Source organism: Raphanus sativus, chromosome 2, assembly GCF_000801105.2.
Source record: "Raphanus sativus cultivar WK10039 chromosome 2, ASM80110v3, whole genome shotgun sequence".
Lineage (NCBI taxonomy): Eukaryota > Viridiplantae > Streptophyta > Magnoliopsida > Brassicales > Brassicaceae > Raphanus > Raphanus sativus.
Window position 1 is genome coordinate 22,048,788 of NC_079512.1, and position 18,964 is coordinate 22,067,751.

Genomic DNA, 18,964 nt, shown 5'->3' on the forward strand with positions numbered 1-18,964 from the left:
TCACCTACTTTTTTTTTTTGATAAAGATTTATTTTCTCACCTACAACCTTTAGAAATTATCTTTAGGCAAGAAAAAAAAACTTTAGCAATTATCTATACAAAGTACAGCTGATATGATATAACAAGTAATTTAAATCTTATCATAGAAATCTTTTTTCTTAACCTTGTCAAAGAAATCATACATATAAACTCAAGTTTTTTGTACAGGAAATTAAAATATGCTAAACCCAAATAAGCATATAAGTTAAGATCATATCTACAGAAATTGCCTTTTACAAATATAATCTAAAAGAACTTTTTAGTAAATATCTACAAGGATTTGTAGAATTTTGGACTCAACGTAAGAGTTCAGTTTTAACAAAAAAAAAACGTAAGAGTTCAGACATGCTATCTAGCCACTTGGGCTAAGAAACTTCCTGACTACGACCGTGATCAAGTTGAATGTCTTATTAGCTGTCTCCACCACTACTATATCGAAGTCCGTCAAAATCAGTATTTTACCCAACTACTACCTTATCCCTTTTAACGTGGCATCTATCTTCTTCGTGCACGTTAAATTTTGAATTTATTAATAAAAATATTTAAAACAAATATACAACGCGAGCCTTATCTTATTTTCCTTAGGGCATCATTATTAGAGTGATGGACTTTGTCCCTTAACTAAGGAATTTTTGTTTTTTTGTTTTTTTTTTGTTCAGTAAAAAGTAAGGGTCAGCCTTTAAATAAGGGCTTTTCCATTCTCTTTCCTCCTCAATTCCCACATTTTCTCTCATAAAGACTTTGCTAAAGAACATCAATAAAAATGGTCTTACCACTTGTGTTATGTGAAAACACGTACCTACATTAAATAAATTTAAGTTTATCTACAGTTTATTATTTTTGTACCAAAATATTGTATAGATAATAAAACTCAATAAGTAACGAAATTAACTTGAAGTATAATATTGCAAAATAACTAACCAAATCAACTGAAATTTTATATGTTAAAATATTAACCGAAAATTGTATAATAACGAAGTCTAATTAATTTCTAGCATTAAAAGACGATATCGAGAGAGCTTCTATTTTATTTAAAAAAACAAGAAAGAGAAAGAAACCTTTTTTTTCGAGAGACTCTTCCCTCACCTCCTAACCCTAAATCAGCCGCCGCCGCATCTTCTTACTCCGGTGACCGGTAGTTTTTTAGCTCCGGTCGCCACCCGGTCCGTCTTGCGTTCTAGCCTTCTTCCTTAACCCCCTTGTCTTGCCTTTCTCCTTCTTGTTTGGTGTTGCTGGATTTTCACTGGATCTTCGGTGGATCTAATCGAGTATTGCATGGGTGTGTGGCTTCTCTGGAGCGCTGGCGAGGAGAGGGGTTCTCAGGGAGATTAAAAAGCCTGTGATTTTCGGTCTCTACTTTCAATCGGAGCAGATCTGGGTCAGATCTGATCTCGCCTTCGCCGGGAAGGATGGCGGAGCGTCGCTGCCTCCGCCTCTGCTCATCGGCACCGGCTTGTACCCGTGCGTCTAGCTGATTCGTTTGTCAAGGTCTCGTCAGAGCTTCTCCTCTCCGTTTTGGAGTACGGCGGTGGTAAGGCTTCACCGCTCAGAGAACCTCTGTTCCATAGGTCATGAGACGTCAACCATAGTGTACCTTTTGGAGATCGATTGGCTCTCCTTGCTGCTCTTGATGTCGACTCCTAGGGGTTTGAGGACAACCCCTGCGACCGCGTCCCCTGCTCCCAAGGAGAAGCCTTCTCTTGTTGGTTAGGTCGCTTGCTTTCAAGGAGATTCATTCTCCTTCCGTACTTCATGTCCCCTCTTCCAAGCTCCAGCAGATAACTTCTTTGTTTACTTGTGTCTCCGCCGCGTCTTTTGTATCGTGTAGTCGAATGGGGAGCTGCACTTACCGGCTGCGCTTGACCGTAACTTGTGCTTCACTGTTAGTGGCGTTGTCTCAGGTCTACTTTTTCGTTGTCAGCTGAGCTAGCTTGGACTCGTTTGTCAGCTTCTTCCTCCTCTTGTGGAGCTCCGGAGCGGAAGCCAGCCGTCTCCGTCGATGCCTGCTCGAGCCACTTCGGTGAGAGCTTGACTGAACTTGTTTCTAGCTATTCTCTTGATGGTCTTGTTAGCTATCTAGAAGCGCTTGAGTGGAGAGTTAATTTTGATGTCTCATGTTCTAAAATGTTTATTAACTCAAGTTCATCATTGTTGGCAAGCTTTGAGTTAATCTCTTTGTGTCTTGGGGGCTTTTTTAAACTTTTTTTGCGGCTCATAAGATTCAGAATGGCTGTGAAGCAGAATCTGGTTACGATTCAATTGTAACCAAACTTTCATTTTGATTAATGATATTTACAATTTAGAAAAAAAAAAGACATATCATGAACTATAGTTGTCTAACTAGTAAAAGAAAATCTGTAGAACCGTTAAATCAATAGATGTCTAGATCACTAATCCAAAAAAATAAAACTCATGCCTTATTATATATTGTTCTTTTTTTTGTTAAAGATACTAATGAACATTTTAAAACAAACAATTCATCAATTATTTTGGCTTTAGAGGAATGAAAACTCCTTTCTTTTTTTTTAAAAAAAAAGAAAAAGAAAACTCCTCTTCCAAAGTCGGTTCAAGCCGGTGGTATTTCCAACTTTTTGAAAGCAAAACTCCCAAAATCCATTTAAATTTGAAAAAGTAATTATATTCAGTTTTATAAAAACAAAATTTAAAAAACATTACTAAAACAAAACGCGTGAAGTCCAAAGCCAATTGAAGACAGCTTTTTAGCCTTTTATTACTACAACAAGGTGGCCCAATCACCAGCTGTTGCATCAAACACGGCTTCTTCTTTCACCCATACGAACCTTCTTTCGAACCTCCTCTTAAACCTACTATAGTACTATATATACATCCATCCATAAACCCTTACAACTCACAAATCAAAACCCCAATAGGAAAAAAAGAAGAAACTCATAAATCTCTGAAAATGGCAAACAGTTACTTACTTCCTCTGTTTCTTTCTCTTATCGTCATCTCCTCTGTTTCAGCTAACTTCCAAAGAGACGTAGAGATCACATGGGGAGATGGACGTGGACAGATCACGAACAATGGAGAGCTTCTCACTTTATCTCTAGACAAATCCTCTGGCTCTGGCTTTCAATCCAAGAACGAGTACTTGTTCGGTAAAATCGACATGCAAATGAAACTCGTCCCTGGAAACTCAGCCGGAACAGTCACAACCCTCTACGTAAGTTACATAACAAAACAATCTTCACGTTCTTTTGTTACATTTTTGAAGTTCTTGTTTTCTAACATTAGTTTTTATTGCTGCAGTTGAAATCACCTGGAACAACATGGGACGAGATTGATTTCGAGTTTTTGGGAAACGTAAGTGGAGATCCTTACACACTACACACAAATGTCTACACACAAGGCAAAGGAGACAAAGAACAGCAGTTTAAACTCTGGTTCGATCCAACAGCTGATTTCCACACTTACACCATTCTGTGGAACCCACAACGAATCATTTTCACCGTCGATGGAACTCCAATTAGAGAATTCAAGAACATGGAATCTATTGGCACTCTCTTTCCCAAGAACAGACCAATGAGAATGTACTCTAGTCTTTGGAACGCTGATGACTGGGCCACGAGAGGCGGTTTGGTCAAAACCGATTGGTCTAAAGCTCCTTTCACCGCTTCGTACCGTGGCTTCAACCAAGAAGCTTGTGTTTGGTCGAACGGCAAGTCGTCTTGCCCTGATGTCTCGAAACAAGGGACCACTGGCTCGTGGTTGTCTCAGGAGCTTGACTCAACTGCTCAAGAAAGGATGAGATGGGTGCAGAAAAACTATATGATATACAACTATTGCACGGATTCAAAGAGATTCCCTCAAGGTCTTCCAAAAGAGTGCTTAGCCGCATAGAGAGTAAAGAGTTGAGAGCAGAGCAGTACTTTTTTTATTGCTACAAAATATGTTCATTTTATTGTAGATCACGTTAAATTTTATTGATTCGTTTGCATTGTATTAATTCGTTAACGTAATACTTTTAAACCGATTTTTAAATTCTTTTTTTCTTTATATCAATTTAAACCAGTTACAAGTCTTAACCAGATTACCAAACTCGAACCAGGTTAAACTAAACCGGGCCAGACCGATTTTAACCGAAACAAAGAAATGAGCACACGTAAGCACATGCTTGCTTCACAACAACCAGCTGTTTACATATTAAACAACACAAGAGTCGCAAGCGGCGAACTAAACTACAAGTGTACTAAGACTAGCCTCCCTTGTATAAAACCACCCCCAACACACACGGTCCCAATGAATGAATTCAATTCTCAAATCTTACCGACACACAAGCATGGATCGTTCCACTTTGATCTTTATATTACTCACACTCACCGCCACGGCCACGACCTTCTTCTCTCCGGTTTACGCGGGAACTTTCGACACGGAGTTTGATATCACTTGGGGTGATGGTCGTGGGAAAGTGCTCAACAACGGAGAGCTTCTCACTCTTTCTCTCGATAGAGCTTCTGGCTCTGGATTTCAGTCCAAGAAAGAGTATTTGTTCGGAAAAATCGATATGCAGCTCAAACTTGTGCCCGGAAACTCGGCAGGCACCGTCACTGCCTACTACGTTAGTGTTACATAATATCATAGTCATATATTCATTCTACGATGTTAACATGTCACATGGTGGTTGATGTTTTCTAGCACAACCCAAAAAAATATTAGCCTTGAGCCCACACAATATACATAGATATAGGATTCAAAAAGTTGAACCTTTTTGTTTCATTCAAGCTTATACTAAATGTCTGGTATTCAAATTCCAGGGCCAGCCATGTTTTATGGGCTTGATCGTTTTTAACATACGGATTTTAGCGGTTAACCATGTCACATGGTGGTTTTTTTTGTTTTCATGCAGCTGAAGTCGAAAGGTGATACGTGGGACGAGATTGATTTTGAGTTTCTTGGTAATCTTACTGGTGATCCGTATGTGATGCATACTAATGTGTATACTCAAGGCAAAGGTGATAGAGAACAACAGTTTAATCTCTGGTTCGATCCAACGGCTGATTTTCACACTTACTCTGTTCTATGGAACCCTCATCACATCGTGTAAGTATAGCAAATAAGTTAAAGCTTGTATGTTCAAACTAGAAAATTCAAAACTTTTCACCAAATCATTATGTTTTCATTAATATATTTTATTCAGTTTCTTGGTTGATGGAATTGCGATAAGACAATTCAAGAACCTGGAACATAGGGGGATTCAGTATCCGAAACTGCAGCCAATGAGGCTCTACTCGAGTCTATGGAACGCGGACCAGTGGGCTACAAGGGGAGGTCTTGTTAAGACAGACTGGTCCAACGCGCCATTCACCGCTTCTTATAGGAACTTTAGAGCGGACGCATGTGTCTCTTTCGCTGGAAAATCATCTTGTCCAGCCAGTTCGCCAAGATGGTTTACTCAGAAGCTTGATCTAACGGCGGAAGATAAGATGAGAGTGGTACAGAGTAAGTTCATGGTTTACAACTATTGTACTGATTCCAAGAGGTTTCCTCAGGGGTTTCCAAAGGAGTGTAGTATTCACTAGCTTCGGGAACTTGTGTAGTTGATTAAGCTTTGGTTCGAAACTCCAAAACCAGTAAGTATATAGGTTCGTTCAAATTATGTATGTAATGTTGTGTGTAGTTGGGGTACATGTCAAACAAACTCCCCTGTTTCTATATACATACTCATAATAAAATGGGTGTGTTATGATGTTTTTATAACAAAATAATATGCATCATATCGGTCTGATTGTACAATGACAGCATTAGCAAACCACTATGGTACATGCTATAGCGTGATCGTTTTTGTAGTTTCATCTACATATATAAAATCTAATGTTTTCTTTTTAGATATCTATTTGTATATTGTGTTAAATATAATTTATTTTTGTCTTTTGTCAACAAGATAAATGAACACCTAAACTTGGATAACCAAACCAGATATACATTGCAAGAACAATAGGTGGCAGCAGAATTAGCGCAAAATAAAACTAATAAAGATATATTATAATTTCTATTTCTAGAAATAAATTCTTGAAAACAAAATCGAGCTAATTAAGATATCTGATCATTTCTTGAAATAATTTTTACTATTTGAATAGTAAGAGGGATCCGATGACTATAAACCCTTTCCTCGGAGAAGAGGCTAAATAATCTAACCTACCATTGACGATATCTTGTTTCACATGCAAATACGTCAGTGAGAGACCTTATCTCTTCTCAGTCACGCTCTTTTTTTTTTCTTTTCCGTAACATTTCTCCTTTTGTATTCATTTATCAATTTTGTTTGTGTTTCTATTGCACACGCTTTTTTTTTTTTGTAAAATGTTAAATATTATACTAATTTTCAATTTTTAACAGACTTTACAAAGAGAACTAGTAGCGGAAATTAGAACAACGACAACAAAAAACATGAGTACCTAAGAACAACAGCTTTATTTTTACATCACTGTTTTTTCATGGAACTTCATCAAGTTGTATGAGGATGAACGAAACTTAATGAAATATCGGGCAAAGCCGCAGAGGAAGAACGGTGAGATTCATTTAAGATGTTTCTGGAGGGAAGCTAGAAGAGCAAGAGAGATAGCTTTTAAGATATGATTTGACCTTAATTAAGGGAAAACGGCCAATTCCACCATGAACTTAACGTCTCCATTGTATTCATACACCAACTATTGGATCAAGCTAAAAGCACCATGAACTAATTATTATTTTAAAATTCTCACATGAACTTTTCCAATCTGGTCAATTACTACATAACATGAATCAATTTCGGTTTAATTGCTGATGTGGTGCTTATATAAACGCTATGTAGGAAATTGGTTTGATTCGGTTTGACATCTGTCTAAATTTTTCTTTTAAATCGAATAGTACAAAACGACGTCGTTTTGATATTTAACAAAATTTGTTGTCAAAGAGGATTGAACCCTAAACTTGGAGTTCTTCAAAGAAGTGCTCAACCACTAGACTAATTAAAATTTCAACGATTATATTCCATTATAATAATAATCGAACACAATATTCTAATAAGAACGAACATGTGTGAAGGCACTTAGAGATGGTGGTGGCGTCACGGAGGAGATTGTCACAGAGGGAACAAGTCATGCATGCCACCACCGTCTCCCTCTTTACTTTAGCCATCGTTTCTCCTTCAATTCTTCAATGAATCGCACGTAAACCACCCAGGAAAGAAACACCCCCCCCCCCCAGATTTACGTTCAACTCATATTTTTCCGTGATACAATCACACTCAAGTCTCAATCAAAGAAAGATGGAGAAGCAAATAATTAGTTGGTGATTTTGACAAAGAGATTTGTTACTGGTGAGAGATTCATTGGAGACAATCTTAGATCGAAGGAGATGAAGTAGATAGGATTAAAACTTTTTAAATCTATTTTATTCTCATAGACGTGAATTTGCTTGACGAAAATATTTAGTTCAAGTATTATTGTAATGGAACATAATCGTTGAAAGTATAATTAGTCTAGTGGTTGAGCACTCCGTGAAGAACTCTAAGTTTAAGGTTCAACCCTCTTTGACAACGATTTTTAAAAATATCAAAACGACGTCGTTTTGTACTATTCGATTTTAAGAAATTGGAAACATGTCAAACCGAATCAACCCAATTTTCTATATGGCGTCCACGTAAGCACCACATCAGTAACTAAACCGAAATTGATTTTGGTTATGTAGTAATTGACCAGATTGAAAAAGTTCACGTGGGAAATTCAAAATAAAAATTAGTTCATAATGCTTTTGGCTTGATCCAATAGTTCGTGTATGAAAACAATGGAGACGTCAAGTTCATGGTGGAATTAGCCGTTTTCCCCCTTAATTAACTATCGAGTGTTTTGAACTTTTCGACTATGATTGACCGAGTTTATCAACCTGAAAGGGAATATTCTGAATTTTTTTTTTGAACTTAATATTCTGAATTTGTATAATGATTATGCAAAGCATGGGAGAGACTCCATGAATACTTCACGTAGGTGGGTGCCGTGCCTTAAAATAATTATGCGCGACAATTCTTACATACGTGGCTGACATGTTCTTTCTAGAGTTCAAAAACGTTCATTTTACCTAAAATCAAAACAAATATTCAGAGTTATTGCTCAATTAATTGTTAAAATTAGTTTTAAAATTCAAAATTTATTTTATGAACTAAATTTACAAATTTGATCCAAATGCATGTTTAATTTATGTATAAGTTGAACCACTAGTATAGTTTTTTCCTTTTTTTTTTTTGCTAAAAAACCACTAATATAGTTTATAAGCTACGATAATTCACCTATATAATACTAACTAAAAGTTGTTAGTATAAGACTACCACGTCCATAATGGAACACACGAACCTCTAATTCACTCGTTTTCTAAAATCTCTTTCCCTATTTAAACACAATTTCCGATCATACTAAAACCATCAGAAAGCAATTACTCTAACAACAACAGAGCAAAAGAAATGGCGGCCGGTTTTGCGACCAAATTGACGATGTTGACGTCGTCTCTTCTGCTCTTCATCGGCGTATGCACGGGAAGTTTCTACGACAACTTCGATATCACATGGGGTGATGGTCGTGCCAACATATTCGAGTCTGGACAGCTTTTGACTTGCACTCTGGACAAGATCTCCGGTTCAGGTTTTCAATCCAAGAAAGAGTATCTATTCGGAAAGATCGATATGAAGATGAAACTTGTCGCTGGAAACTCGGCTGGAACAGTCACTGCTTACTACGTACGTAAAACCATCATCGAGATCGTTTTCTCAACATTTATTGTATGGTTTTAAATCTGATATTAATAATGTTTTCACAGCTTTCCTCTAAAGGCGAGACATGGGATGAGATCGATTTCGAGTTCTTGGGTAATGTTACTGGACAACCATATGTTCTCCATACAAATGTGTTCACAGGTGGTAAAGGTAACCGTGAAATGCAGTTCTATCTCTGGTTCGATCCCACCGCAGATTTCCACACTTATACCGTCCTTTAGAACCCTCTCAACATCATGTAAGTAATGCAGTTCAACACAATGTTGTTTCTGATAATTTAGAGGCTATGCGACCTATATATAATATCTCTAGATAAGGTGAATGTTTCATTCAGTTATACCCAGAACCGCCATTGCTTCTAGAATCTTGTTTAGTTGTTTTGATCCATGACGGTTCTTGACTTTGTGTTCTGTTTTCCATCGAATCTCAAAAGATTTCTTGTGGACGGTATTCCGATCCGGGTGTTCAAGAACAACGAGGCTCACGGTGTGGCAACGCAGGGTGGCCGAGTCAAGACTGATTGGTCTAACGCTCCATTCAGCGCTTACTACAAGAGTTTTAGTGATGTAGACTGTTGTAGCCTGACTTCAATATGGAGTTGTGTTACTTGCAATGTGAATAGCAACTCGTGGATGTGGACTACTCTTAACTCCAATCAGATAGGACAGATGAAGTGGGTGCAAGATAAGTATATGATTTATAACTATTGTACTGATTACAAGAGGTTTCCTCAAGGTTTACCCACAGAATGTAACCTTGGTTGATGATGTTGCCAAGAAAAATTAAGCACTTGATGCAGTTTCTTTCTTTCTTTCTAAGTTGACCTCATGATTTCATTTTGTTATTCTTTTGAGTTTCTTTGATTTGTTCCCCCTAATTGGATTATTGATTATATAATTGTTCATCTGTCATAATTCTACTACGCTGCTGATTTTTAATATACTATTACAATGTCAATAAGATTTTATTCAGTCCTAACCAGACCGATCTGAAATAGAACAAAGAACCATAATCATTGCAACCATTTAAATGAATCATTACAATTGTTTGGATGTAAATTTGCAATTGTTTAAATGAATCACTACAACCTTTGATGGTTAACTGTTACAAATTTTGATGTTCAACTTGCAATTTTTGGTGATTAACCATTGTAATCTTTGGTCATTAACCATTGCAATCTTTGATCTATATATATAGTAGTTGTGAGTAGTGAAAAATGTTATAACAAAGACATCATAGAAAGAAATAGATAAAATAAAAGAGAGAGACACACACTACCCAAAAGATCATAAACAATAAAGCACGTATAAACCTTGAGAACTTTGTTTGTATATTTTGTGTTTAGTTGTCTTATCCTATAAAAACATTTCATGTAACTCGACTGACAAGAGTCAAAATATTTTTAAGAAAAGTTATTTGAGCTTCAAATGCTAAACAACGACTTTAAAAGTTACGAGGATATTTGAGGGACCCGATATTTGATGGTAAAATTTACGACTCTTTTAGAAATGCATGTGTTGGAAGAGATTTATTAGAAGGAGATGAAGAGTGGCAAGATACAATGAAAAAACATAACTTAGGGTAGGGGCGCACGCTTTACCCGATATCCGAAACTACATCCGAACCCGATCCGAAAAACCCGAACTAAAATTTGAATCGAAATAACAAAATACCCGAACGGATATTGATTTAGAAGAGATTGGATATCCGAACCCAAACGAATAATACCCGAACCCGAGTGGATATCCGAAGATAACCGAACATATATATATTTACCCTTATATTTCTAGTTTTCATCTCTCATTTCATTTAAAATATTTATATTAATGCACACATACTTTAAAATTATATAATATACAATATATTGATGTCACACATACTTTAAAATTATATAATATACATATAATTACGGACAAAAATAATTTGATATTCACTTAAAATGAATATCAAGTTTTTTGTTTCATGTATTAACAAAAATTACATCTAAATTCTAAAAATAATAACCAAATGAATGTCTGTTTATTTTTGAAATTTACCTCCAAATCTATTAATAATTCAATCTATTAAAAAATAGTCAGTTAATCGAAAACTAAATTTTTAAATACAAGAATCTTAAAAAATAAAATAAAAATAAAATTTCTTCAAAATCTAAATACCTGAATCTGATCCGAAATAACCGAACCCGAACTAAAAATGCCCGAACCCGACCCGAAGTTCAGAAATACCCGAACGGATATTATACTTCTATACCGAAAATATCTGAAAATCCGAAATACCCGATCCAAATCCGAACACTCACCCCTAACTTAGGGATACACTATATCAATTGGTAATTTATCAATCATATTATTAGTTCACTGCAAAATAATTTTTTTTTTCAAAAAAACAACTGGTGAGAAAATTTATAACAAAAGTCATGGTTCATATTAAAAAATCGGATCAGAATAACCTATTTCATCTCGCTTAATAATTACATAATTCCTCAATTTTCTCTAATTTACTAATTTTCTCTTTCATTCTAGCAATTTTTTTTGTTAACACTATTTCAGTTTACTGTAATTTCTTAAGAATTAGATACACAAATTATTAGTAATCCATATAATTTTTGGAATTGAAAAAATAAAAGTAAAAAAAAAATACACCACTCTTATTAGAGACTTTTTCACCATGTATTTTTGTGTGTTTAGGTATCTTGCAGTCTTAATTATAAATTTATTTTAACAGTCGTAAAAATATTCTTAAATTTCATCTTTAAGTCAAAATTTTGTTATACTGTTTCCAACGATTTACCATTACAAGAAATTTTTTGAAGAGTAATATTACTTTCTCAAAAGTTTTTGTTTGCTATATATATATATACGCTCTATTTTTTAAAAAATCATATTTTCAGTTTTAACTATATTAATCATAGAAATTTTTTAAATGCTTAATATATAATTGTTACTTATTAATACATATTTCCTCTGCGACATCGCGGAAGTTCCATCTCTAATAAATTATAATAATATAATAGATATATATATAAATATATAATGTTTCATATCATGTATTATTATTCTAAATAATAAAATTATATTATTTTATTTTCATGAAATTCTATTTTATAATATATTAGTTATTATAATTCATCAATAGTAAATTATATACAATTTATATAGCGTAATTGTTTATGTAGTTAAGGTAATATCATCTTTTAGAGTCTTAGTACATCTCTAACTCTATTATATTTTTAGTTCTAAAGTATAGTTTAAACTAAAAGTGCTCAAATTGTATTATATTTTTCATTCTATAATAAAGTGAAAAATAAGTTTACTCTAAATATAAAATAACTTATTTTTTTTTATATAACTCTATGTTTTATTCTTAAATAGAGTATCATTGAAGGAAACTTCAACTCTATTATAAAATTAATCTTTTTAGAGTTAAAAATAGAGTAAACTATTGGAGATAATTTTAGACTTAGCAACTGCATTCACTTTTTAAAATACTGCTTATTTTTCTTCACATGGGCTTTGTGCTTTTTAACATATAAGGGTTGATCTCGGTTCTTCTATATTTTATATTTTTTGTTAACTTTTATTTCGTATCTGTAAACAGCAATATACTAATTATGAATGTAACGTAACATGCATATGATATGGCTTGTTTAGTGGTACGTGTCACTAATTCAGTTTCAGAAGTCTCTAATTCGTACTCTAATTTGATTGCAACTTAAAATCTACAATATACTAAAAAGCCTCTTAAAAGAAAAAAAATATGGTAAACTTTTTTTATAAATTATTCGAATATGACCACTTAATGAATGGAATAAATGAAAAAATATTTGAACAAAATTCACTTGAAAAACTGAATTAATAAGAAAAAATGAATAGAGAAAAACAAATGTTCCTTAGCAAAATTAGAGGAAGAAAATATTTATTGGTTAGTTCCTCTGTATACGAGGAAAAGAAAAGAATGAGTGGAGTCCATGAATTACTAGCTTGACAACAAAAATCAATTTAACTTATATTAACTTGGTGAGGAATTTATCTTTTTTTTCTCTAAAACATGATCACCGGTTACTTGAAACGTATAATTTTAATGATCTCGGGAAAACGATTATTTCATATTTAACATATAGCAATATTTTCAATTTATACTCGACTTATATGCCGTACCAAAATATACCCGAACTTAAATGACGCTTCCAAACATACATGATTTATAATTTTTTGGCAAAATCATATATCAGCCAGCTGACACATCATCTATTTTTGTTTGCTTAGATGTTACATCAGCTAATTTTGCTGGCAATGATTTTTATGTGTACAACTTTCTAAAAAAAAATAAGTAGTCATTTAATAAAAATAAATTTTTAGAAAATACAAAATTTCATAAATTTTTATTATTTAATAAAATTAAAAATAATTAATTAATTAAATAAATTTTAATCTTATATAAGAGATATATTCATAAATATTTATAGATATATTGTAATAATTCAAATTCAATGCTAGTGTTGTAACCTTGTTATGCTTCATTAATCATAGTTATGTTATTTACATTTTAAAAAATTAGATTGACATAACTATGATTAATCAGGAGTAACACGTCTCCAACACTAACATTGGATTTGAAAACATATATAACTCTTATAAAGAAGATTTGAGATATGATTGAAACATTTACAAATATATCTCTTATTTAAGATTAAAATTTAATTAATTATTTCTTAAATTTTACTAAATAATAAAAAATTTATAAAATTTTACATTTCCTAAAAATTTATTTTTATAAAAAGACTATTTAGTTTTTTTTTTAAAATATGCACATGGTATTTCGTTAGCAAAATTAGCTTACGTCGTATTCACGCGAACAAAAATAGATGACATGACAGACGATGTGGCGAACAGTGTACGATTTTGCCAAAAAATTATACGTCGGATATGTTTTTCCACCACCGTATAAGTTTAGCTATATTTTGTCACAGTTATATAATGAATTGAACATACGAGTATATGTTGTAAAATAGTTGTTTTCCCTGAATGTCTTATCAACAGGGCAATTAAACGGTTGCGAAGCCGCGTTTTCAATAAAATGCATTATTTTACTTTTAACCAGCCTTGCATGTTTATTAAAAAACTCCGAATATAAGTAACTGATAAAATGTAAACGTAGTAATTACCCATACTTGATTGATTCTACATGCATGTAAATATAGTAGTTGCCGATAATTCAACTCAAATTATTGACTTTACATGTCATCAATAGCATAATACTTTTCAAGCTCACATACATATATAACATTCATAATTTCTGACGTCTGACTGATCATCAATCAGAATACAATCATATCTCATGCATCTCTCTCACTTTTACAATATCCGTTGAATACAATCATGTATATCCAATAGAAAAATGCTTTAGATAGATAAAACACCGTTTTGAAATTAAACCACCTGTAAGTTCATTACGTGTAGAACTCTCATATGTTTTTTAATTTGTTTTTATTACTCTTACTCGGTATTTATAGAACAAGTAATTTAAAATGAAGATCGATCAAAATGAGAAAGAGTTCCATTAGAAATGATGGACAAGATTGGTAACTAATAAAGTTTAGAAATTATAAGGTTGCATTAGTGTTTGGATGATAACACTCATCTCTTAACATCTCAATCACACGTCAACAAAAGCTATCTTTTCCCTTTTTTTGTCATCACAAAAGCTATCAAGATTCAGTGTATCAATTTCGACATGAAAGAGATGATAAATATTTTTAACGACCTGTTTGAAACTATTTAACCTTTGAAATATAACCCTAAAATTTTATAATTAAAGATCAAAACTTAAAATTATAACCCTAGTCGAGGAAATCTATCTATTTTATTATTCGGTTATTTTAGACTTCGTATCAAAGGTTTCACTGCGGAAATTTTATAGTCTAGAGATTTGTATACCTATGAGTTGGAGTTTTTAAATCTTTAATTTTAAATATATTTGATTTTTTGGAGGTTTCAAGAAGTTGGGTACATGATGCTAACTAAATTATTTATAAACCCCACTTTAAAATGGTTCAAATATTAAAGGACTGTATTCAATCTAGAATTTGAAGTGACTTGTTTTAGAATGATTTTTAAAAAAACTTACTGTTATTGAATTTATATTGATAAGATATTTTTAAAATCCATTGTTATTTAAAATATTTTAGTTACTACTTTCAGAATTTTTCTAGTCATTTAAAATGTTTTAGTGAAGTTTTTAGATAATAAAATAAAAAATAAAATATTATAGTTTTAAATAAAATTCTAAAGTGGTTTTAAAAGTAATCATAATTAATAAAGTTACTTCAAATTCTAAACCACATACACCCCTTAAGTATCATTGTTTCACAGTAAATATTGTTTTTCAAACAATGTTGATTTATCATTTTCCATACAAATTAAGATGACACCTAATATTTAATCCCTAGCAATTAAATTACATTGAAACACTACTTAATTATTTAAATATTTTCTGTAGTAATTTAAACTTTTCACACATATTATGAAATTTTTGACACTTGCCATGTAACTTTTTGATCAAATGTTATTTAACATGTATCTTTAACTTATGTACAATAATGATAAACTAAGAAAAGAGCAATAACTATAAATTAAAAATTAAAACATCTTGATCTTTGCATAGAAAATTTTAGACCTTTTTTCTTTAAACCACAGAAACTTTTAAACCATTTATAGTTAAAACAAAAGAAATAAATATTAATATATAGCATTTTAATTCAATTTCTCTGTGATTTTGTGTTCAATAAGTTAATATAAATTTTAGGGTCACGAAGAAGAGAAAATTGAATGTGGTCGAGTGGTACGGTAAGTTTAAAAAAGCAAGACCGGCTAAGTAATCTGCGTTCATTTTTTTTTTCATTTCAGATTTATCTGTTTGTATAACCGAATGATATGAATATATAGTTATTTTTACGGATAACCGAGTTTATCTAGCATCGATAAACAAATTCCCATAAGATTTACCGAATTTCAAACTTCGGCGTTTTGATATTTCCAGGTTATAAAAAAGGAAATTATTTTTAGGTTCGTGAAAAAGGGAAACATTGTGGGTGATTGATTGGAATTTAGTTTGGTATTTTAGCTTTATTTATTTATAAAGCAACATATCTAACCTATCATGATGTAGCTTTAGTTTTAAAATTTAAAATTACAGCAAAATTTTACCAATCAAAATGTAGATTTCTTTTTCAAAGTTACAGCAAAAAAAAGAACTTCTTTTTTCTCTTTGTTTTAGTTCATAGTGCTACATCCCTATTATTTAGGCTATAGAAGTTTTTAAAGAAAAAAAACATTTGTACTTATTAAATAAACTTAAAAACATAAATTTCACTTAAGAAAAAAAGAAAATATCAAACATCAAAGAAAAAAAACTCTAACGTAGAACTTATATAATGACTAGTAATTGATCTTCTAATCTATCATCATAAGATAAAAAACCGAGAGGTCGTTCTATACTTTTCAAACACAAGCAGTAAGTCTTCTATTCTAATCTTATTTTTGTTTTTTCCCGTAATTTTACATAAAATTTCTTTTGACTATTTGTAAAACTCATTTTCTTCGTCAAGGCTTTCGTGATGAGAATGCAATGAATTTATGAAATTTTCGTAGGTAAAATTTATTATTATTTAGATAGTGGTTTTGTTATTATTATATGTTTTTATTATAAAATATTAAGTTTTTGGGGATTTTAATTACATAAAAGTTTTTTATATATTACATTAAAATACTATAACTAAATACTATTTAGTTATAACTACAGCAAAAATCTCTGCCAATCATGTTTTATTTTAATAAAAATTACATCAAATAAATTTACAGCAAAAATCTCTGCCAAAAATTTACAGTAACAAACTTACAGGTACACCCAAAATTCCTACAACCCAAATTTTAAAGCTAAATTTTTACAGCAACATCCTAACCAATCACCGACATTATCTCCATGGTTTAAGTCATATTCTTTACAGCTAAAGTTTAAATTATTTCATTTAAAGTCATATTCTTAACTTCATGTATTCTCTCAATGTCATAGACGCCACTTGATAAGTTGATATACCTTCACTCCGGTCAGTTCTATTTTCTTTCAGTTAATTTATTCAGTCACATTAATTATGGGAAAAATGTTAAACAAATCCTCAACTTTGCGATTTGGACCATTATAATCCCCAACTTTCAAATAACCACAAAAATCACACATTTATTATCAACTATCTAAAAAACTTCTATTTTTTCGTTTAATGGATCAATTTAAACCCGACGTTAATTATACTAACAAAATATTAAACTCAGTTAATTCTCGTTGTTAACCGCAACGACGCTGTGTTTTTTCGATTAAAAACACATCTCCTCTCATTATTTCTCAAATCGATTTGGGGTTTTCTCTCAATCACGAACCCTAAAACACGAACCATCACTAAAAATCTTCGACGAACCAAATCGTAGAGAGAGGAGATGGGTAATCAAAAGAACAAGAAGTCTCGACAAGAAAAACTCGGTGGTGCCAACTCTGTAGCGTCTATGTCAGCAGCATCGGGACAATCTCGTGGTGAGTTTCTCGGAGAATCATCCAAAGCCGTTAGGGCCAAAAGTGGATCGAAAAGAAAAAGTGGAGTCGACGATGTAGGTAAGAAAATGAAGATGTGTTTTTTAATTGACAAAATACTGCGACGTTTTGATTAACGAATAGAATTAACTGAATTTAAATGTTCTGTCAATATAATTAACGTCGGGTTTAAATTGATCCATTCAACGAAAAGTTAGACTTTTTTTAGATAGTTGATAATAAATGTGTGATTTTTGTGGTTATTTTAAAAGCTGGGGATTATAATGGGCCAAATCGCAAAGTTGAGGATTTATTTAAAAATTTTCCCCATTAATTATCGGTTAAGCAAATTAATTAAATGAGTGTGCTGTACACCTCATATAAATACTATTTCTGTTTCAAAAAGATGTATATCTTATACTTTTCACATACTCCCTCTGTTTTTTAAAGATGTATGTTTTGGAGTTTTCACACATATTAAGAAAACACATTAATCATGCATTGTTTTTAGAAATTATCAAATTTTAATGCATTTTAACCAATAGTCTTTCAATAAATTCAATTAATTTTATTGAAAATTGCAATTTTTATATAGAAAACAAAAAAAATACATCTTTTTGAAACAAATATTTTTTCCAGAATATGCATCTTTTAAAAACAGAGGGAGTATGTATTAAAAAAAACACATTAAATTTGATTGTAAATGCATTGTTTTTTGTGAATAACAATTTTCCATAATGTTTAACTAATAGAAATCCAATAAAGACTATAATTATTTTGAAAGTTAACATTTTTTATTAAATAATACATTGAAAAGGTAAAAAATGTATCTTTTTGAAACAATTTTTTTTTCCTAGAATGTAGATCTTTATGAAATGGAGGGAGTAGTGTTTTTAAGAGGAAAAAGTTTTCTATCTACACAAAGTTTACACTAATATGGTAGAATTCATCTAACGTATGAAAATATATCAACAATTACACGAAGTTTATGTTAATACATGTCACATGTACGAAGTAAATGATAATATGCTGGTAACATCACAATCGGTTTAATTGATCTTAAATTAAGTTAATGAGATCAATCCGTAATTTATGAAACCTAATAAAATTAATTTATTATATTAATAAACTTAATAATTATTAAACTTAATAAAATTAATAATTTATTAAATTTAATAAACATAAGGATTCCTAAACATAATAAACTTTTAAACTTAATTAATTATTAAACTAATTAATAAATTTATTAAACTTATTAAATTTATTAAACTTAATAAATTTAATTGATTTTATTAATAAAATTTATAATTATTTAAAATTTATTAAACTTAATAAACTTAAGGAAAAAGGTTTAATAAATTTATTAAATTATTAAATTTATTAAGTTTACGATTAAGTTTATGAATTTTAATAAATTACTCATCTTGTTAAGTTTAATAATTGTTAAGCGTATTAATAAAATAAATTAAGTTTAATCATTTTATTAAGTTAAAAAAATTATTTTGTTTATTAAGTTAAACAAATTATTAATTTTATTAAGTTTCATAAATTACGGATTGATCCCATTAACTTAAATTAAAA

General features: G+C 31.4%; 2 protein-coding genes and 1 pseudogene across 2 annotated transcripts; all 3 read left to right on the forward strand.

Annotated features, from left to right (window-relative positions):
• The first annotated feature begins 2,898 nt into the window (after nt 1–2,898).
• On the forward strand, nt 2,899–4,043 carry LOC108833822 (xyloglucan endotransglucosylase/hydrolase protein 22). The gene is made up of 2 exons (XM_018607220.2): nt 2,899–3,223; nt 3,310–4,043. Exons 1-2 carry the CDS (start codon nt 2,963–2,965, stop codon nt 3,898–3,900), a joined length of 852 nt encoding a protein of 283 aa, XP_018462722.1. The 5' UTR covers nt 2,899–2,962; the 3' UTR covers nt 3,901–4,043.
• A 240-nt stretch (nt 4,044–4,283) lies between these two features.
• LOC108833823 (probable xyloglucan endotransglucosylase/hydrolase protein 25) lies at nt 4,284–5,793 on the forward strand. Its single transcript, XM_056992212.1, has 3 exons — nt 4,284–4,618; nt 4,907–5,100; nt 5,198–5,793. Exons 1-3 carry the CDS (start codon nt 4,304–4,306, stop codon nt 5,577–5,579), a joined length of 891 nt encoding a protein of 296 aa, XP_056848192.1. The 5' UTR covers nt 4,284–4,303; the 3' UTR covers nt 5,580–5,793.
• Nucleotides 5,794–8,494: 2,701 nt separating this feature from the next.
• LOC108837485 (putative xyloglucan endotransglucosylase/hydrolase protein 13) lies at nt 8,495–9,568 on the forward strand (annotated as a pseudogene).
• Nucleotides 9,569–18,964: the final 9,396 nt, after the last annotated feature.

What these genes read in the sequence shown, in the direction of transcription:
- LOC108833822 (XM_018607220.2), top strand. Translation starts at nt 2,963, where the DNA reads ATGGCAAACAGTTACTTACTTCCTCTGTTTCTTTCTCTTATCGTCATC. An exon ending in GAACAGTCACAACCCTCTAC is followed by an intron (nt 3,224 to 3,309) that starts GTAAGTTACATA and finishes TTATTGCTGCAG; the next exon opens with TTGAAATCACCTGGAACAAC.
- LOC108833823 (XM_056992212.1), top strand. Translation starts at nt 4,304, where the DNA reads ATGAATTCAATTCTCAAATCTTACCGACACACAAGCATGGATCGTTCC. An exon ending in GCACCGTCACTGCCTACTAC is followed by an intron (nt 4,619 to 4,906) that starts GTTAGTGTTACA and finishes GTTTTCATGCAG; the next exon opens with CTGAAGTCGAAAGGTGATAC. An exon ending in TGGAACCCTCATCACATCGT is followed by an intron (nt 5,101 to 5,197) that starts GTAAGTATAGCA and finishes TATTTTATTCAG; the next exon opens with TTTCTTGGTTGATGGAATTG.